General features: G+C 55.1%; 2 protein-coding genes across 2 annotated transcripts; both read right to left on the bottom strand.

Moving 5' to 3' along the window:
- Positions 1-358: 358 nt before the first annotated feature.
- Positions 359-4948, bottom strand: ELOB (elongin B). The gene is made up of 4 exons (XM_064362358.1): positions 4904-4948; positions 4660-4794; positions 3168-3273; positions 359-516 (listed from the first exon to the last, which is right to left on the bottom strand). The coding sequence occupies exons 1-4, from the start codon at positions 4904-4906 to the stop codon at positions 404-406; spliced, it is 357 nt and encodes a 118-aa protein (XP_064218428.1). The 5' UTR covers positions 4907-4948; the 3' UTR covers positions 359-403.
- A 6602-nt stretch (positions 4949-11550) lies between these two features.
- PRSS33 (serine protease 33) lies at positions 11551-14473 on the bottom strand. Its single transcript, XM_012441963.3, has 6 exons — positions 14077-14473; positions 13657-13689; positions 13370-13532; positions 12946-13217; positions 12573-12742; positions 11551-12411 (listed from the first exon to the last, which is right to left on the bottom strand). The coding sequence occupies exons 1-6, from the start codon at positions 14120-14122 to the stop codon at positions 12253-12255; spliced, it is 843 nt and encodes a 280-aa protein (XP_012297386.1). The 5' UTR covers positions 14123-14473; the 3' UTR covers positions 11551-12252.
- Between the last annotated feature and the right edge of the window lie 6369 nt (positions 14474-20842).

The following is a 20842-nucleotide window of genomic DNA, read 5'->3' as shown; positions in this document are numbered from 1 at the left end:
TCCCTGGTTGCGGCCCAAGTGTGGGTGGACCTGTGTGAGTCCACCTTGGGTTTCCCTCATTGAACATGCTGTCAAACCAGGACACTGGAAAAGAGGCCCCTGGGAGTGGACATGCAGGATAAGAGGACACTTGGAAGGAAAAAGGCCTAGAACTGGAATCTCTTATCACTGAGGCTGGCTCAGGGCTATGATTGGTGTGGCTGCTAAGAATGGCTTGGGTCTCAGGGCAACCAAGGGTCCCAGGGTCTGGCAGACAAGGCAGCACAGGACCTGACAAGCACAAGCCCCAAAAGGAGCCCCTGAGGAGTGATACCCATCCCAGGGAGGATTGGGAAAGAAGAGGCAGCAACCAGGCAGACTCCCACATCTCTTTTATTGAAGGGAATGGGCCTCTTCGGGGTCCTCACTGCACGGCTTGTTCATTGGCACTGCTTCCCGAGTCCTGGGGCTTCATCACGTCGGGCAGCTCAGGCGGGCTGGAGAATGGCTCGATGCACAGGGCCTCAAAGGTGTCCTCTGTGAGGGAAGGAGCAGAGCTGGAGGGGGGTATCCTGACTGACTTGCCTTGGCTGGGGCTTTAGTGATCTCCATGTGAACAGTCTCCATGTGAACACAGTTGGTCTCTACAGCCCTGACCTCCCTGTTGCAGCTGCCTCAGTGGCCCCATGTCAATGTCTCCCACCCCTATGGGCCCAACCTGAGCATGGTCCCCTTTCCCCCAGTCCCTCCCACTGACCATGCTGGGGCTGCCCCTTTCCTCATCTTCCATGTCCATTAGTAAGCCTAAGGACTGACCATCTGCAGGCAGCATCACTCTTCACCCAAAAGATCTCTATATCCTTGTTCCCTTCACACCCTTTCTCCTTAATTTAAAATCAAACTAGACTATTCCTTCCCTGCAAGGAGACCCATCGATACCTGGCTCAGGGTTCTCAATTGATGAGGCATCCCAGGGAAAGCTAGCATGCCTGGTGACAGTTCTGGCTGTCACAACCGGGGAGGTGGGGTGCTCCAGTGCTATCTAGTGGGTAGAGGCCAGGGATACAGCTCCACGTGCTAGGGTGCACAAAGCTACCCACACAGCAATCCAGCCCAACGAGCCCACTGTGCCGAGGTTCAGAAACTGACAGCTTAGTCTAATGCATCTTCCAGGCCACAAACCTGCGACAATTTGTGCCTTCACTACCTCCCTCATTCTTTGGCAATGAGCCTGGACAATGCCCTTTAACATTTAATTTGACAGTTACCTCCTTGAGTGGTAAGCTTTGGGGAGGAGGGAGGCCTGTGTCTCATCCTTGCGCATAAACACTGGGAGGCACTGGGAACAACATGATGGGTTGAGCTGCACCCAGAAGTGTGTTTCTGCAAGAGTCCACCCTGTGGCCCCCATCAAGACAGCCATCATCTGCAAGAGGGGTGGTGTGACCTGGGCTCCAGAGCCACCACCACATTCCATGCCATACTAAGGGTTGTGGGGGAAAAACAAGTCACCTTCCTTAGCCTTGATTTTCTCATCTGCAAAATGGGTCTATCAATATCTTCCAAGTCACAGCAAACTTCTAGGGTACCACTGTTCAAACCTCTAGGGTACACTTCTGGGAGAATGCAGTGCAGCTTTGTTTCAGGAAGCAGACCTCTCAGAACTCAACTGCCCTCTTCAGAAAGGCACCCTGGGCCAGGCACCAGGGCTCAAGCCTGTAATCCCAGCACTTTGGGAGGTTGGGGTAGGCAGATAAGCTGAGGTCAGGAGTTTTGAGACCAGCCTAACATGGAGAAACCCCGTCTCTACTAAAAATGCAAAATTAGCTGGGCGTGGTGGTGCACACCTGTAATTCCAGCTACTCGGGATGCTGAGGCAGGAGAATCACTTGAACCCCAGAGGTGGAGGCTGCAGTGAGCTGAGACCATGCCACTGCACTCCAGCCTGGGCAACAGAGTGAGACTGTCTCAGAAACAACAAAACAAAAAAATGCACCCCTGTACAGAGCATGACCTGTATGTGCCAGCCCTGCACCTGACTCCTAACATCAACATCTGGGCAGAAGGAGCCCACAGAAAGGCTCTGAAGCTTCCCATCTGTTCAGCACTGGCAGCGGGCCAGACCTGGGATGCCTGAGGACTCACCTCCTTGCCATGAAGCTAGTCTCATCACACCCCTTTAAGGACAAGGGAACACGGGCCAGGAGGGGCGGGAGGGCAAGGTAGCTGGCCAGAGGATACTGCTGCTGAGGCTGAGACCTAGCCTGAGTTTATGGAACTTAAAGGTGAAGCTAGGACTGTACTCTTCCTCATCAGCTCTTGCTATGTTGTCTTACAAGGCAGAAAAATATTAATAATTCCTAACTTTATCCAAGTTTCCTCAGCCATCCACACAGCAGCTAGGTCCACAGCTATGAAAACACAGCTCTATAATAACCTCTGTTCAAGTTCCCAGAGAGAAAACATTTTAAATCTCCCCTCCCTTTCTGTTGGGTGGAAGAAAATACCCTGGTGAGCAGTAAACCACTCCTAATCCCCAGGTTTCAAAGCTTGGGCAGGGGTGGGGTATGGCAGATGGAAGCACAGGCTCTGGATCTGAATCCTAGATGTGACAGTCCCAGCAGGTGGCCTAACCTCACCAGGCTCACTTTACTGAATCTGAAATCTGGCAAAATCCAACTCTCAGCCTACTGAACCTGAAATCTGGCAAAATCCAACTCTCAGCCACACAGATGCAGAGGGATTCAGTGATCACAACACAGAGCCGGACATGCTGACTCCAGCAAGGGCCTGGCAGCCAGTATCTTAACCATGGCTCCCCACGTGACTGCCGGCAAGCCTGCGCCCTCATCTGCAAAACAGGGATGATGGTATGCAGACCCCTCAGGGCGACTGAGAGGAGGAGTTGGGACAGTGGAAGCAACACACAGTGACTCACAGAGCCAGGTACTCAGCAGCCTGTAAGTGTGAGCTGCCTTTGGGAAATAAGCTTTGCTTTCCATAAGCATCTCATTTGCTTGCTGCTTTTTTTTTTTTTTCAAATGAGGAAACACACTATCAAAGAATACTGCCAGCCCTTCAGGCATGGGGGAGACACTGTCCTGAAGGCTTCAACTCCAGGCTCCATGATGACCCTCTTTGGCTGTTCCCAACCTGCTTGGCTGCCACCCACCCCAGGCCCCTCTCACCTGCCCGGAAGGCCAGCCCCACTGTGGCTGGGGCCTGTGGCCGTGCTGTTTGACTGGTGAAGCCACACTCGCCCAGTGTCTTGCCATCATCCAAGAGTTGGTCATCCTGAGGAGAGAAGCAGGATCTTGGGAGAAGCCCCATGTGGGGCAGGTCCCAAAGACCTCTGACCAGCAACTACAGGGAAGCCAGAGGAGGGCCCTCAGTGTGGCCCAGGACCACCACGATGCCTATCAAATACACAGATTCTAGGGTTATATCCAAGAACTTTTGAATCAGAACCTCCTGGGGTGGGGCTTTAGTATATGGTTTTATCCAAATTCTCCAGGCAAATCTGAGGAACCACTCAGCTAATCTGAAAATAGGCAGACCTGGGTTTCAGTCTCAGCTCTGCCACCTTGGACAAGGAATTTGAACATTTTTTCTTTTTTTGTATTTTAGAGACAGGGTCTCGCTATGTTGCCAAGGCGTGCAGTGGCATAGACCCTACATGAACGCTATCATAGCCCCTTCTAACTTGGAACTCCTGGGCTCAAGCGATTCTCTTGCCTCAACTTTCAGAGCATCTGGACTACAAGACCATGCCACCACACCCAGCTGATAGTTGAGCCTTTTGATGCAGTTTCATCATCTGTAAACGAGGAATTACCAGAATTCTCAATTAGTAGGGCCACCAGAAGGTTTTAATGAGGAACATAAAGCACTAAGTAGATATGTTGCACATGGGACATGCACAGGCAGGGTCATTTAATATTAGCTAAGTCCCAGTAGGTATCAGTGAGGAAAGGCCATTAGGCACTGTGGGAGCTGAGGCTCTGAGTTTGGAGCTAAAAGTCAGTTTCCCAGTTTCAAGCTCTAGAATTTGATCAATGCACTTAGGCGACAACCTCACGATGCTGGAAGACGTAAATCAGAGGCTGACGCATCTGATTCTCCAATGCAGACCCCAAATCCCAAGCCATTCTGATTGAATAATCGCAGTTTGTTTGCAAGGGGAAAGGGGGGCTTCTAGAACAGTAGCAGGAGGTCGGGAGATAATAACAAACGGTTGCTTGGTGAAAAACGAGTGGGACCTGACTTTCTTTGCATCAGCTGAGTCCCCCACCCTTCACCCCCAGTAGCGTCGGAGAAAGCTGGGGATTAAGGGGTCGCGTGCGGTTCAGACCCTGGCGCTGCCAATGACCTTCGGCTGGTTAAACGACCAAGCTGAACCTCAGTTTCGTCAACTGCATGGCGCGGGCGGTACCGTTGCAGGGGTTGGATGCCACGGTGCCCTCGGCGCCCGGGACCCGGCACGACGTCTAAACTTTCGCCCCTGGACCGGAGATCCCCGCGGCGAGCACCCCTCGCGCTTCACCCGCACAACGGATGTCCCAGTCCCGCGGCTCGGGCGCCCGCAGGCGTCGCCGGCCGCCACTGTTTACATCGCGAACAGCGTCGCCGTCAGCCCCCGCGCCGGGCACCCTCTCCCATCTGCCCGCCCGCGGGACCCACCTTGTACAGCCGCTGCTCGTCGGGCGGCCGCTTAAGGATGCCCTCGACGATGCGCTTCAGCTCGAACACCGTGCTGGATTCCTTGGCGTCCGTGAAGATGGTGGTCTTGTGGCGCCGGATCATTAGGAACACGTCCTGGGAGCGGCGGGCCGGCGTGAGAGCAAATCCCTGGCCCCTGACGCGGCCCAGCCGCCCCCCGCCGCCCCCGGCCCGGCCCGGCCGCCCCTCCCCCACGCCCGCTCACCATCGCGGCGGCTGCCTCTCCCCTCGACGCGCCGGCGCGGCCGCGCTCCGCCCCGTTCCCGGCAGCCCGCGCGCGGCCCAGCATGCCCCGCGCCGTCCCGCCTCCCCTGGCGCAGCCCCGCCTTGTGCTGCCCCGCCTTGTGCCGCCGCCATTTTAAGTGATCCGGAAGCGAGCCATGCAGAGGTGCGTGCGGCCGCCATCTCGATGCTGACGATGGTTGTGGGAGGCGGTGGCGCCGTCTCGGGAGTGGCGGAGGCGAGGTTCCCTCCGTGGTGTGGTGCGGTCCCGTGGGCCCCAGGCGTGGTCACAGCGAGCCCGGGGCCGCCTTGTCGCGGGCCATTCGTGGGACCCATCCTGGGCAGGCTCTCCGTTTTGGGCCCTCTCTGGCCGCTGTGCTGGAGACAGTCGCCCCGTTCCCTGCATCGAGCTGGATGCTAGGAATGTTGTGGCTCAGAGAGGCTTATGACCTGTGAGGAGCCCTTGGGGTTGCTGTTGGGCTTAGGGGCGAACTCCTTGGGCTAAAAGAGGAGGCACGGGAAGGGTTGGTGACCGCTCTCCTCAGGAGGGAAGGGGCAACCTCTCGCACCAGGAGCCCTGGGCGCCTGTCGGCCTTCCCGCCTGGCTGCATTTCGTCTCTGAAAAGGCCTGGAGACTTGATTTTCCTGGCCGGCCGCTCCTTCTACCAAGGCGCCCTTGCCTAGGTGCTGGGTATTGTCCTGCATCGCCCCAAGTTGCATTTACACGAGAGCGAGGGCCCGCCCCCCAGTTGACCCCTCCCCTGCCTAGGGACACCAGAAGCTGGGTCGTTGCTGGGAGGTGGCGTTCGAGAGAAGAGTCAGAGGGTGGCTTTGGACCCCACCGCGATGCAGTCCTCGGAGGTGCTGCGCTCTGAGGGCTGAGAGTGGGCGGAACGTGGAAGTGCCGCTGCTGCTTGGGCATCTAGAGTGGCAAAGGAGCAGCCCTGGGCCCCGCTGCTGACTGCGGCCATGGGCCGTTAACCTCATCAAAGCCCAGTTTCCTCCTCTTCTAGATAGAAGAGGAACAGTTTGTGAACTGTGTAGAACTTCGGCAAGTATTGGCGCTGCATGGATGCTTTCTAATCTGTAATTCCAGTTATTGTTACTTTTGTGGCTCCTCCCTCGGGAGTCGTCCGAAGTCCCTTCCCTAGTGTGACTGCCCTCACTGCATTTCACTGCAGCCCCTACTCCTGCTTCCAGGGTCCTCAGCATCCCAGACCCTGCAGAACCTGCCTCTGCCCCATGACTTGAGTCATGAGGCGTTGGACAGGTAATTGTTGGTAAGAGCTCTAGGCTAGGCTGAAACTATTTCCTTCTTAATCTCAAGTGTCTGGGTAGGGGAGGTGGCTCACGTCTGTAATCCAAGCACTTTGGGAGGCTGAGGTGGGTGGATCACTTTAGCCCAGAAGTTCAAGACCAGCTTGGTCAACAAGATCAACAAGATCTCCCTGTCTCTACTAAAAATACAAAAAAAAAAAAAAAAAATTAGCTGGGTGTGGTGATGCATGCCTGTGCTCCCAGTTACTTGGGAGGCTGAGGCAGGAGGATTGCTTGAACCCAGAGGTGCAGGTTACAGTGAGCTGAAATCTTGGCACTATACACCAGCCGGGGCAACAGAGTGAGACTCGTCTCCAATTAAATAATCCCAGCGTCTTTATGTACATGGAATTGGCAACTTGAAATCCTGTGCTTGTGAGGAGGGAGAGCGAAGGGAAGGTATGGACGGTGGGGGCCAGGAAGTTCTCGGCAGCCTAGCAGCCCAACCGGAAGTCAAGGGGTGTAGGTACAGGAGTGGCCGTCTCCACAGGGAGACGCCTGGATCCCTACTCCATCCAGGCTTCATTGGCACAGACCAGGGCATGGACACCTTGCCTGTGGTGGCAGTCACAGCTGATGCCCCACCTCAGGATGTCCACCAGGAACCGTAGGACCTGTGCCCCAGAGAGCAGATCACCTGGGTTCAAACCCCTGCTCCTACCAGCAAAGCCTAGGACCTACACCTGGTGTTCCCATCAAACGGGAATACACAGTGTGGAGCCCTTGGAGCATTAGGGAGTATGCCTGCACATCAGCTCATGCATACAGCAACAGTCGCAGTCATACGCTGATGCTGGGTGAGCAGTCACGGTTCCCCAGCTGCTGCGGTGAATGGTGCCTGTCTGCTGTCAGAGGTCACCTGGACCCAGCACAACACAAGTCCTTGCCCCCAGAGGTGGTCTCCACACCCCACAGCACTGTCCCCCGTGTGGGTTAACTACACGAGGAGATGACAGGCCATCGAGTCATTCAGTGCAGTGGTACTTCCTGCGGTAGGAATGAGGTCAGGAGGGATTTTTGGGGAGCAGGGCCAATTGCTGACCTAGCCTGGGGTCTCTAATTACTTTTGGAAATGTGGTCTTGTGGGGTCCAGGTTCTCCTTAAGGGCCTTAACAAGGAATGGGAGTGTCCAGTGATGTGGAGGAACTGGCCGGCTGCACCTGTTTCTCTGCACGGGAAGGTCCTCCTGGGATCCTTTCCTCAACTGGCCACCTCCTCACCTCACAGACTTCAGTCGGAGACTGCCTTGCAGTCTGTCTTCTGCTCTCTCCAGTCTACCTTTTATCCCCTTCACACCCCACCCCAGACCAGTTGTGGTGTTATGATGGAGAAGGCCCTAGTGTCTTTAGGGTGTGTTAGACCTTGGGGAATAGTCTCTCTCTTGCCCTCCTTTCACATGCCCAAGGCAGGACTCTGATCTTCTGCGGGCCTTTCTGATTGGAAGTCTTAAGACCCTCCCCAGAAAGGGTCCCGCCTTCTTCCTGAGAAAAGGAATGCTGTCGTCCTGAAGCTTACGTAAAAACTCTATGGGACTGGGTTTAGAGAGTTTCTGGATAGCTCCACTCCTGTGGGTTCCCGGAGGGTGACACTGCACGGAGGAATGGGGGCTCCGTGCCCCTCCCCAACACTTCACCCTACACATCCCTTCATCCATATCCTTTGTAACAGCCTTTATGATAAACCAGTGAATGTGTTTCCCCAAATTCTGTAAGTCACTCCAACAAATTAATTGAACCCTAAGAGGAGAGTCAAGGGAACGCCAACCTGAAGCCAGTTGGTCAGAAGTTCCGGAGCCCAAATTTGTGACTGGGGGATGGGGAGGCAGTCGTCTGAGCCCCGCCTGTGGGACCTGACGCCAACTCTGGGCACATAGATTTGAAATTGAATCGGAGGACACCCCACTGGTGTCCAGTGCTTAGTGTGTGTGGGAAAAACTGCCACCACAGTTGGTCACAGGAGTCTTCTGTGTTGATGATTGTGATTTTGGTGTGAGAGTGTTAGGAACCTCTGCTTACCAGGCCTCTGGTTTAATAAAACAACCGAAGTGACTCCATCTTAAAATGTGTAGCTAGGCACTCACAAGGCACCTATAAGGTTCATGCTGTTTGAAAATAGCCACATTGTTTTTTTTGAAGACAGGGTCTCACTTTCACCCAGATTGGAGTGCAATAGCCTGATATTGGCTCACTGCAGCCTCCGCCTCCCAGGCTCAAATAATCCTCCCTCCTCAGTCCCTCAAGAAGCTGGGACTACAGGCATGCATCATCACATCTGGCTAGTTTTTAGAGTTTTTGTAGAGATGGGCTTTCCCCATGTTGTCCAAGCTGGTCTTGAACTGAGCTCAAGCACTCCTGCCTCAGCCTCCCCAAAGTAGCCACCACACCTGGCCTAAAATAGCCAAATCCTAAGGTGACCTCCAATTATGAAATATTTATGGCCATACAGGACATCTCCCAGCAGGCCCGAAAAATTTCCAGACGTCCTGAGAATGCAGCCCACTTTACTAAGATAGTGTCAACAAGCAGGCTGAGCAGAAGGATTAACGGTCACCGATGGCAGCAATAGCCCTGGCCTTTAGTGAGCACATCGGCACATTCCAGCTTTACTTCCCGCTTCTTGTAGTTTCTCTTTTTTTTATTTTTATTTTTTTAAATGAAGCCTCACTTGGTTGCCCAGGATGGAATGCACAGGCCCCATCTCGGCTCACTGCAACCTCCACCTCCCAATTTCAAATGATTCTCCTGCCTCCGCCTCCTGAATAGCTGGGATTACAGGTGTATGTGACCGTGCCCAGCTAATTTTTCTATTTTTAGTAGAGATGGGGTTTTATCTCTGCTAAAAATGGAGATATTGGTCAGGCTGGTCTGGAACTCCTGACCTCAGGTGATCTGCCCTCCTCAGCCTCGCAAAGTGCTGGGATTGCAGGCGTGAGCCACCTCACCTGGCCTGCAGTTTCTTATAAGCAGAGACGATAACAAAAGACAATGAGTTCTTCCTTCTGCACTCAGAGCTTGCCCACTCTGTAACTGAGTCCCTTTTTTTTTTTTTGAGACAGAGTCTCACTCTGTAGCCAGGCTGGGGTGCAGTGGTGCTATCTCGGCTCGCTGCAACCTCTGCCTCCCAGGTGCAAGCGATTCTCCTGCCTCAGCCTCCCAAGTAGCTGGGAGTACAGGTGTGCACCACCACACCCAGCTAATTTTTGTATTTTGTGGTAGAGACAGGGTTTCAGCATGTTGGCCAGGATGATCTCGATCTCTTGACCTTGTGATCTGCCCACCTTGGCCTCCCAAAGTGCTGGGATTACAGGCGTGAGCCACCACACCTGGACAACAGAGTCTTCTAATAAACTTGCTTCTCTCACTGTGCTCTGTGGCTCACCTTTAATTCCTTCCTGTGTGAGATCCAAGAACCCTCTCTTGGGGTCTGGATCGGGACCCTCTTTTCTGGCAACAAGAGTAGACAAACGATTTGAGAGAGATTTTCCTACACACAGATCTTGCTCTGTCACCCAGGCTGGAGTGCAGTGGCGTGAACACAACTTACTGCAGCCTTGAAATCCTGGTGGGGTTGCCTGAGCCTCCCGAGCGACTAAGACTACAGGCATGGGCCACCATGCCTGGCAGATTGAATTTTTTGTAGAGATGGGGGTTTCACTGTGTTGCCCAGGCTGGTCTCAAGCAATCTTGCCTCGGCTTCCCAAGATGCCTGGCCTACTTTGTTTTTGTGTTAATACTTAGTAGTTATTCATGACCACTAGTTAGTAATGTGCCTTGTTTGTAGAGTGTTTTATAGCTACTTTTGTCTCCATGAGGGATGTGGCATAACTATTAGGACTGTGGGATTTGTTCAAATCTGACTCTGCTACTTACCAGCTGTGGGCCTGTGGCCATGGCACCTAACCTCTGGGCCTGTTTCCCCTTCTGTGGGATGGGAAGGGTATCTCACTGAGGGGCTCTGAAGTCTGCTGAGAGCAGGTACATGCCTGGCACAGTGCACGTGCTCAGTGGGCAGAACAAGGACCACCTTGGCTGACATCTGGACTCCCCAACAGCCAGGGAGAGCAGGTGTTACCAGTTCAGATTACAGAGAGGGAAACAGGCCCCATCTTGTGGGGTCAGTTGCATGGGGCTGACAAGAGCTGCCACTCGCCTGGCACCACAGGCTGCCATGCCAGGAACAGGCCGAGTGGAGGGGTGCAGGAGACTGCCCTGTTGGAGTGGGAGGAAGTGGAGAGAGCAGAGCACCTCTGCCTCTCCCAGAATCGGACTGCCTGGACTGGAGTCCCAGTCTACCAAGCTTGCCGGCAGTGTGACTTTTGGGACTTGGTTTTCTCTTCTGACAAGTGGGGACAAACCACCTCACAGAGCCTCTTTTGGGAATTTAATGAGCTGATGCAATACAGCCCTCCCTCTGCACGGGTCTGGTGAGGTCTTGATGAAGGGTCCTGATTTCTTCTCATTGATGATCCTCCCTCCCCTGCACAGCGCCGCTCCCCCTGCCTCCTTAGCTGGGCCTGCAGTCTTTTGTAGGCTGGCCTGCCATAGCCATACCCTGTTGTCCTGGGCACCTGGTCCCTGATGACCCCACCAACAGTGGCCAGGCTCTACTGCAGCATAGCCTGTTCTCCACCTAGGGGACCGAGCAGCCTTCAGCACCCTCCCTGCCCCACCTGGCCCGGCCCAGCCTTGCTATCTAGTACAGCCCACTTCCCTGGCTCCCCAGGAGAAAAGGGGAGGGAGGCGAGGCTCAGGCCTGTGCCTGGGCCTCAAGGGGCTGCACCTTTGGAGTTGGCCTTCCCCTGTCTTCTCTTCCTTTCTGCTGACTGTCCCTGTCAGCTCCAGAGTAGGCTTGGAATTTTCCAGGTTTTGTTCAGTTTCCTTTCCTTCTGTAGCTGTGGAAACTGACCTCTATCTATTGAAATGGGTGTTCCTGGCTCTGGGGACAAGGACATGGCAGGGAGAGGACAGGATGCCGGGTACCAGGCTGGAAGGGGACCCCAAGGGTCAGCAAGGACCTGCATTTGGGTAGCTGTCGGTGTTCACATATAGGTGTATGTGGGTTGGCCGGGGCCCCGGGCCCACCCTGGGAGTGAATGGTGGCCAGACACAATGAGAACAGAATCTGGCTCTGCACGGGGGCTCCTGACCCCTCCTGGGCTGAGGGCGTGATGCCAAGTGCCCGTCGTCTTGGAGTACGTGGGGAGGTGACCACACTGGCCAGCCCACCTTTCCACTGGGACACCTCCATCACAGTGGGGCGAAATCTATATTAGTTTTTATTGCTGTATAACAAATCAGCACAATGGAGCAGCTTAAAACACATGTTTATTAAGTCACAACTTTGTAGGTCAGGAGTCCGGGTAGCTCAGCTAGGTTCTCTGCCAAGGGTCTCATTAGGTTGAAATGAAGGGATTGGCCGGCGGGGCTCTTATCTGGAGGCTGGGGAAGAACTCACTTCCCAACTCCTTCAGGGTGCTGCCAGAATCCATTGCCTTGCAGCTGTGGGTCTGAGGGTTCCAATTCCCTGCCGGCTGTTGCCAGGGGCTGCTTTCAGCTCCTAGAGGCTGCTCACAGGCTGTGGTCCCCCGTCTTCAAAGCCAGCTGTGGACGATCTCACTGGTGTCAAATCTCTGTCATGCTGTCAATCTGACTTTCTCCAGAAACAGATGGGCACACAGGCCAGATGGGTAGCACTTGGTTTGCCCACTGCTGCATGCCTTGTGCCCAGCCCTGGCCGGGGCTGAGAAAACTAAATACAAGCCAGGAAGGGAGCGAGAAGTGTGACCCCCTGGGATGCATGGCAGATCCCTGGATGAGGGTTGGTGGAGTCAGATCGGATGAGCCCCCAAAAGGAGAGGAGGCAGGAGGTGGTGGGCAGGGGGGTGGGGTGGCCTTTAGCTTTATTAGGCATCTTGGCCTCAAGGCAGAAGGGATCTGGGGTATGGGAGGGTCCCCGATGAACCAGGAGGCTGAGGGACCCCAGCAGCTGGCTCCAGGTCAACCTCGCGGGCCAGCATTAGATGCTTACGTGAGCCTGAATCCAGGGGCTATATGTGGCCACGTTGGTGTAGACACCTGGACGATTGGGCAGGGCACAACCCTTGCCCCAGCTCACCACGCCTACCAGGACCCAGCTCCCAGACTGCAGGCAGGTCAGGGGTCCTCCAGAATCACCCTGCAGGAGAAAGAGGCACTTAGATCCCAGTCCTCCCGTGACTTCAGAGCTGTTCTCTGGGCTCCAGACTTCTAGGGTGGTGCCTCTGGGTTGGGGATCAGAACCTTGAGCCTGAGTTGGTATGTCCTGGGTCCTGGATTTTAGGGAGGCAGGGTGCACACCTGGCAGGCGTCCTTGTGGCCCTGGGGGTAGCCGGCACACAGGCTCCCAGGCAGCACAATGCGCTCGGCCCGGGACATGTCAGTGCCCACGTGGTAGAGGCGGTCGCAGGTGCGAGAGTCTAGCAGTGGCACCCTTACTTTCTGCAGCGGTCGCCAGTCTGGGAGGGGCACTGGGGAAAGAGGAGGAAACTCTGAGAGGAAGGCGTGGAGTAGGGGTCAGCAGGAGAAACTGAGCTCTGAGTGAGAGGAGGGTTGGGTCCCTAGAAGCCGCGCTAGGTCCTGGATTGGGGCAGCGAGGGGCTGGGATTTCCAGTCAGATGGAGGAGGAGGTGGGGGCTCCTTGTTGCCTCCATGCCCCACCCTCCTGCCTTACCTCCTGGGTGGAGGCTGCCCCAGCCAGTGACCCAGCACATTGTGCCAGGCGGCAGGCGGGCACTGGGCACGGGCAGGCAGACAGGCTGGACGCGGGCGCTCAGGGGCACTGGGCGACACAGCTGCAGCAGTGCCAGGTCGCCACGGGCCCCATCCTCGGAGTAGTCCGGGGGCAGCAGCACCCGTCGAACGGGCACCGAGAGCGTGCGGGGCGAGTTGGGGCCCAGACGCAGCGCCCCTAGGCGCACGCGGTACTCAGCTGGCAGTGCCCTCCTGCAGGATAGAAGTCGGGGGCCACTTCCAGCACTGGATCCTCAACCTCTACCAGCCCGCCTCGAGCCCAGGGCTTCTGCCAGGCCACGCCCTGTCCTCCGAGGGTCTTGCCTTCCTTGCAAACCCCACCTGGGCTGTCGGTGAGCGCTGACCTGAGGAAGCAGTGCGCCGCTGTCAGCACCCACTGGGGGGCAATGAGCGACCCCCCGCACACGTGTGCCCCATGATGCTGGATGCTCGCCTGCCACGGCCACTCTCCATCCTGGGCATCCCGGCCCCCCACGATCCGACTGGACACGCGGGGCTGCCCACAGGCTGCAAAAGGACCAGGGGTGGCGAGAGTTGTTGGAGGACCAGGAGCCTGGGAGGCAGGTGTGGGCAGGGAAGCATGGGCCGAGGTCCAAGGGGCTGACTCGGGTGGACTCCGAGGCTTCCTCACCTGCAGACTTCCTTCCCTGAGTCCCAGCAGATCCTGGAGGAGGAAGCAGGGAAGGGACCAGGTTATGGATTTGGTGTCAAATAACAGGATTGGAGGGGAGCCCAGAGATTAGGAAGGGGGGTGAAACATATACGTTGCCCTGACCTTGTGCCTGGCTTTTGTGCTATCTGATACCTTATTTAACCCTCCCCAAAGCACTGTGAAGGTGAAGCGGGGCAGGACATACGACCAGGACACCAACAAGCGTTTAGAGGTGTGGGGAGGCCAAGGTCAGTGGCAGAGAGGACTGAGCCCTTGGAATCGAGATTAGAAAGCCCAAGAGTGCTTCAGGGAGCCCAGCCCAGAGAGCGGTGAGATGGGAGGCCTGGGAACCTCCCAAGGTGTCTGCAGCCCTCACCCCCAGTCCCTGTCCCCACTCACCCAGCACCAAAAGGATCAGGACCTGGAGACAGGAAGCCACCCTCATTTTGTCTTCAGAGCTGGGCCAAGTAAGGGTGGCACTGCCCAGGACATGGACGCTGGTCTGGAGCCAGCAGGGAGAAGAGAGGAGCGTCCTGGCCCAGAGGCACCAATCCCCATGCCACCTCCTCACCTGCTCTGTGGTCCTTCAGCTCCTGGTGGGTCTTGGACTTATCCTGGTGGTCCAGGCTTTATACCCTTCTTTCTGCCCAGGCCCCAGGTGACCACCTCTGGCCAAGTATGCACACTCACCACCCAGAAATTTGGGCATCCTTGGCCTCAACAGAAGCCCTAGAGCCTAACCCCCTTCCTCATCCTCACCACCTCCCCCATCTTCATCCTCCTCCTTTATCCTCACCTCTTCCCTCTTCCTCACCCGCTCCTTCATCCTCACCCCTTCCCTCATCCTCACCCCCTTCCGTCCTCACCCCTTTCCATCCTCACCCCCTTCTATCCTCACCCCCTCCCATCCTCACCCCCTTCCGTCCTCACCCCCTTCCATCCTCACCCCCTTCCGTCCTCACCCCCTTCCATCCTCACCCCCTTCCATCCTCACCCCCTCCCATCCTCACCCCCTCCTATCCTCACCCCCTTCCGTCCTCACCCCCTTCTATCCTCACCCCCTTCCGTCCTCACCCCCTCCCATCCTCACCCCCTTCTATCCTCACCCCCTTCTATCCTCACCCCCTTCTATCCTCACCCCCTTCCATCCTCACCCCCTTCCATCCTCACCCCCTCCCATCCTCACCCCCTTCTATCCTCACCCCCTTCCATCCTCACCCCCTCCCATCCTCACCCCCTTCTATCCTCACCCCCTTCTATCCTCACCCCCTTCCATCCTCACCCCCTCCCATCCTCACCCCCTTCTATCCTCACCCCCTTCCGTCCTCACCCCCTTCCGTCCTCACCCCCTTCCATCCTCACCCCCTCCCATCCTTACCCCCTTCTGTCCTCACCCCCTTCCGTCCTCACCCCCTTCTATCCTCACCCCCTTCCATCCTCACCCCCTCCCATCCTCACCCCCTTCTATCCTCACCCCCTTCCGTCCTCACCCCTTTCCATCCTCACCCCCTTCTATCCTCACCCCCTCCTATCCTCACCCCCTTCCATCCTCACCCCCTTCCGTCCTCACCCCCTTCCGTCCTCACCCCCTTCTGTCCTCACCCCCTTCCGTCCTCACCCCCTCCCGTCCTCACCCCCTTCCATCCTCACCCCCTTCCATCCTCACCCCCTTCCATCCTCACCCCCTTCCATCCTCACCCCCTTCTGTCCTCACCCCCTTCTGTCCTCACCCCCTTCTGTCCTCACCCCCTTCCGTCCTCACCCCCTCCCATCCTCACCCTCTCCCATCCCCCATCCTCACCCCTTCTCCATCCTCACCTCCTCCCTCATCCTGACCTCCTCCCCTATCCTCACCCCCCTCCTCCAACCCTCACCCCTCCCTCATTCTCTCCCCTCCCCCATCTTCACCCTCTCCTCCCCATCCTCCCCCTCTCCCATCCTAACTCCCCTCCCCCATCATTACCCACCTGCTGCCCCTGCCTGCCCCCACAGCCCCTGGCCTGCTGTCACCCTCACAGCCTGGTGCCCTCTCTCTGACTGGGGTTGGGGGAGGGGCCTAGGGTCTTAAAGGTCCAGGAGAGAGCAAGGCTTAGCCAGGGAGTAATTAACAGGGCCAAGGCGGGGCTGTGGCTTTACAGGACCAGCCTCAAACAAAGATGCTTTGAGCAGAGCTTTAGAGGTGGCAGCAAAGGGCCACTGGGTTTCTCAAAGGAAGCCTGACTTGGGCCAAGGTGCTAGAACTGGGGGCTGGAGGAGAGCAGTGGTGGGGCGGGTGCTGCAGGATCCCTGGCAGCTCCTCTCCAAACCTGACCTGGGCTCCCTGCAGAGCGCAACTTGCTGGAGCTTCTGAGCTCCATTGTTATGCCCAGAAATCCCATCTCAGACCCCAGGCTTGCCCAGACGGCCCCACCCAGAGACCCCAGTGTGGCCAGCCCTGTTCTAGATCTGGGGTCTGTAGCGGCTGGAGCTGGAAAGGGACTGGCTCAAAGCTGGCGGCACTCCTTACTCGACCAGAGGCAGGGGGAGACTTCACCTTGGGGACCAGTGCAGTCTGGTTTAGGGTGGCCAGGACAGAGCAAGATGCTGGGGTCAGCAGACAAGGACTCCCCTTCTCTCGAGGCCAGTGGAGGACCGGGATCTGGATGGTCCAGCGCGCTCTAGTTCCCTCTTGGTCTCACACACAGTGCTCGATGCCCAGACGGCTCTCAAGTCCCTCTCTGCATAGTCAGCTCCTCTCGTCTTTCAGCCCTCTGCTCTGTCACCTCCTCCTGCCTCCTTTGCAGCCCTGCCATAGTTGTGCTTTTTTCTTTTTTTTCTTTCCTTTTTTTTTTTTTTAAGACAGGATCTTGGCCAGGTGTGGTGACTCACGCCTGTAATCCCTGAACTTTGGGAAGGCGAGGTGGGTGGATCATTTTGAGGTCAGGAGTTGGAGACCAGCCTGGCCAACATAATGAAACCCCGTATCTACTAAAAATACAAAAATTAGCCAGGCATGATGGTGGGTGCCTATAATCCTAGCTACTCAGGAGGCTGAGGTACAAGCATTGCTTGAACCCGGGAGGTGGCAGTTGCAGTGAGCCAAGATCGTGCTGAAAGGAAGACCCCCTTGCCTCCTTCCATTTCACCTCCTCCCTCCCCCACCTCCAGATGGGAAGGAGGGGAGGAAGGAAAAAATAAAATAAAATACCAAAGAGTTGGGAAAATGACTCCCTTTTTGGTTCCCAGCGTCTCTGCTATCTGTTAACCTTGAAAGAGTTGCAAATGAATGCTATCTCTGCCGGCTGGAGCCTGACACTGGGTCACACCCCCACGTCTCCATGGGCCAGGCTCCCTCTTGGAAACACCTCTGCCAACAAACAGCTTGTTGTTTTTATCCTGTCTCTGTAAGCCCCCTCCCCTGCCAGTCCCCGATCATGCCGCATATAAATCAGCAAATCAGTAAAGCCAAAAAATTGTGAGGTGGGATGTCCAGCAAATGAACAATAACATAGTTCCACCTCAATTTCTTTTTAAGCCTATGAAAGGGGAGAGAAGCTGCAGCTCGGGGAGCTGGGTGAATGAGGCTGTAGCACCCCACAGCTCCTGGCCAAATAAAAAGCCACTTCCTTCCTCCATTCAGTGTTCGAGAGATTTGTTCCCCTCCGCTCCTGCTTCAGTGCCACTGCATTCCAGCCTGGTAAACACAGTGAGATTCTATCTCAAAAAAAAAAAATAAGACACAGGGTCTCACTCTGTCAACCAGGCTGGTACACAGTGATGCAATCACACCTCACTGCAGCCTTAACCTCTGGGATCAAGTGATCCTCCCACCTCAGCTTCTCAAGTAGCTGGGACCATAGGTGCACGTCACAGCACCTTGCAATTTTTTTTTCTATAGATGGGGTCTTGCAATGATGCCCAACTTGGTCTCAACTCCCGGGCTCAAGAGATCTTCCTGCCTTAGCTTCCTAAAGTGCTGGGGTTACAGGCATGAGCCACCGAGCCCAGCCTATAGTTGTCCTTTGACAGGGACTTGAGGAGGTTTGATTTGCATCCTGTCTTTCCTCCAGTGTTGGGGTCTGGGTCTGTGTCCCTGTAGGAGTCAGCTTGGGCTGCCATAAAGAAATGCCACAGCCAAGGGGGCTTAAACAATAGAAATTTATTGCTCATGACTCGACAGCCTGGGAATCCCAAGATCAAGGTGCCAGCAACATAGGTTTCATTCTAAGGCCACTTTTCTTGGCTTGTTGGGTGCCCTGCATCTCGCTGTGTGCTCACATGGCCTCTTTGTATGCATGAGGGGAGAGAGAGAGAGAGGTTGCACTCTTGTCACTTTTTTTAAGTGATACAGAACGGCTGGGTTCCCAGTTAAACCCAACCCTCAGGCCTGGAACCTCAGCCCTAAGTGAAAACGCTGGCCCCGTTTTTCTGCCTAAATGATTGCCTTTTTGGCCCTCCCCGTCCCCTAACCTGTACCCATAAAAACCAGACCAGCTGGCAGAACAAAAAGGAAGAAAGAGCAACATAAGCAGCTGACCAGCAGGGAAACAAGCTGCTGAGCCTGGGGACACATGTGGCTGAGCTTCAACCACGGCTAGATGTGGCTAACTTCAGATGGTGTGGCTTCAGGGAAAGATCACCTTCCTCCCATACCATCCCCTTTCCAATTCCCCCTCCTGCAGAGAGCCACTTTTATCACCCAATAAAATCCTCTGCATACACTACCCTTCAAGTAGCTCATGTGACCTGATTCTTCCTGGACACTGAACAAGAACTCGAGTATCAAAAAGGGCAGGTGCAGGAGGCTGTCACCCTGACGCTTCCCTGAGCTGCTAACACGTAGCCATCCAGGAACTGCAGGCAGAGTAAATGAGTCACTCCAGTTCCTGCCCACAAAGGGGATCAAGGTCAAGGGCACAAACCCTGTTTGATAAGAACATGAATTTTTTTTTTTTTTTTGAGACATACTCTCTCACTGTCACCTGGGCTCGCGTGCAATGGCATTATCTCGGCTCACTGCCAAGACTCTGCCTCCCGAGTTCAAGCAATTCTCTTTCATCAGCCTTCTGAGTGGCTGGGATTACAGAAACCCATCACCACGCCTGGCTATTTTGTATTTTTAGTAGAGATGGGGTTTCACTATGTCAGCCAGGCTGGTCACTAACTCCTGACCTCAGGTGATTCACCTGCCTCAGCCTCCCAAAGTGCTGGGATTACAGGCATGAACCACTGCGCCTGGCCGACACGAATTCTATTGGATCAGGGTCCTACTCTTATGACCTCATTTAACCTTAATTACTCCCATAAGGGCAAATACAGTCACACCCGTGAGTAAGGCTTTGATATATGAATTCTGGAGGGGACACAAACATTTCAGTCCATTAGCACGGAGCTGGCACTGAGGATTTGGGAATGAGTGGCCAAGGCTGAGCAGGGCAGCAGACTGGGGATGAGGCTGAAGAACACCAAGGAGGGGCCTGGTGGTGACACAGACCCAGCATCTCGATGCATCGTGGACAGAGGGTGGCCTTCAGGTTTGGCCTCTGCTGTCCCCATGTTAGGACCGCACTCAAATCCACTTCTCTGCACTTGGGCCTTGGCACGCCTGCCTCCAGCTTTGAGTCCTTGGGAGACTTGCTGAAGCCTCTCCTACCCTGCTTTTCTCATCTGCAAAATCCACCTCGTTGGTTGTGGTGAAGATTAACTGGGTTAACCGTGCAGCACTTGGCACAGTGCCTAGCACATGGTAAATGCTAGGAAAGTCCTGCAAGAATAAAAGAAGCACACTTCCATCCTCCCTGAGCCTCCGGAATCTTCTGTTCCACCAGGTTGCATGCCCTTAGAGGGCATAGCGGGGGCAAGGCCAGGTGGGTAGTGTCCCTCTTAGTCAGGGTTGGTTGCAGCTGGAGACCTGAACTAGTATAAGTGACAGTGACAATGGTCCCTCAGAATATGCAGCCATCCTGGGGGACTTGGGCCAAGCATTGGGAGGGAAGCCAGCTAGGAGGATGGACTCCTGTTCAGCAGGAGCTGGGTCTCTGCCTGTTGCAATTTAGTGTGAAGGGGGAGATTGGAGGATCTGAGGACAACTAAGGAAATGGATTCTGAGGGAGAAATGGGATTTTTTCAGAGGAGGGTCTGCAACTGGTTAAATATTGGACATTTGATTTTTGGGAGAGGTGGGAAAGAGCCCCCAAACCCAACCCCTGTCTCAGCTCCCATGTTGAGAAACTGAGGCACAGACCCTCTCTTGGACCCACCTCCCCTTCAGCCCCACTCTCTCTCTCTTTTTTTTTTTTTGCTGGTAAAAAACACAACACAAATATACCCTCTTGGCCAGGCGTGGTGGCTCACACCTGTAATCCCAGCACTTTGGGAGGCCGAGGCAGGTGGATCACCTGAGGTCAGGAGTTCGAGACCAGCCTGATCAACATGGAGAAACCTTGTCTCTACTAAATACAAAAAATTAGCTGGGCATGGCGGTGCATGCCTCTAGTCCCAGCTACTCAGGAGGCTGAGGCAGGAGAATCGCTCAAACCTGGGAGGCAGAGGTTGCAGCGAGCTGAGTTTGAGTCATAGCACTCCAGCCTGGGCAACAAGAGTGAACCTCTGTCTCAAAAAGAAAAAAAAAGGATATAGCATAACGAGATGTGTCTGACTTGCCATTCTGTCTTGGCCGGGAACTCAGTTTTTAAGGTTTCTATGGGGTCTCCTTGCCTGAGAAGCGGTTGGTCAATTTGGGAACTTAGGATTTTATTTTTCGTTCTAATTTCCTTTGTTTGGTCTGAACCCGCCGTTGGCAGTGACATAGTTTGGATATTTGTCTCCCTAAGTCTCATGTTGCAATGAAATCTCCACCATTGGAAGTGGGGCCTGGTGGGAGGTGTCTGGGTTATAGGGGAGGATCCCTCACGGCTTGGTCCTTCCCCCCGATAGGGAGTGGGTTCTCATGAAATCTGCTTGTTGAAAAGCATGTGGCACCCCCACTCTTGCTCCTGCTTTTACTGTGCGATCCATTGGCACCCCCTCCTTTGCCTCCACTATCATTATCAGCTCCTGAAGCCTCACCAGAAGCTGAGCAGGTGCCTGGCGCTATGCTTCCTGCACAGCCTGCAGAACTGTGAGCCAATTAAGCCTCTTTCTTTATAAATTACCCAGTCTTAGGTATTTCTTTTTTTTCTTTTCT

The sequence above is a fragment of the Aotus nancymaae genome, unplaced genomic scaffold (assembly GCF_030222135.1).
Source record: "Aotus nancymaae isolate 86718 unplaced genomic scaffold, 86718_ANA_hifiasm-v0.15.2.pri h1tg000049l, whole genome shotgun sequence".
In the NCBI taxonomy this organism is placed as follows: Eukaryota; Metazoa; Chordata; class Mammalia; order Primates; family Aotidae; genus Aotus; species Aotus nancymaae.
This window is presented reverse-complemented; position numbering and strand designations above follow the sequence as displayed.

Excerpts from the sequence above, each read along its gene's own strand:
- ELOB (XM_064362358.1), bottom strand. Across the intron at positions 3,274-4,659 it reads ACGAGCAGCGGCTGTACAAG|GATGACCAACTCTTGGATGA; the intron begins GTGGGTCCCGCG and ends TTCTCTCCTCAG. Across the intron at positions 517-3,167 it reads GGGGCTGGCCTTCCGGGCAG|AGGACACCTTTGAGGCCCTG; the intron begins GTGAGAGGGGCC and ends CTTCCCTCACAG.
- PRSS33 (XM_012441963.3), bottom strand. The coding sequence starts at position 14,122 with ATGAGGGTGGCTTCCTGTCTCCAGGTCCTGATCCTTTTGGTGCTGG. Across the intron at positions 13,218-13,369 it reads GCGGCGCACTGCTTCCTCAG|GAGGGCACTGCCAGCTGAGT; the intron begins GTCAGCGCTCAC and ends TCTATCCTGCAG. Across the intron at positions 12,743-12,945 it reads GGGCAGCCTCCACCCAGGAG|TGCCCCTCCCAGACTGGCGA; the intron begins GTAAGGCAGGAG and ends CTCTTTCCCCAG.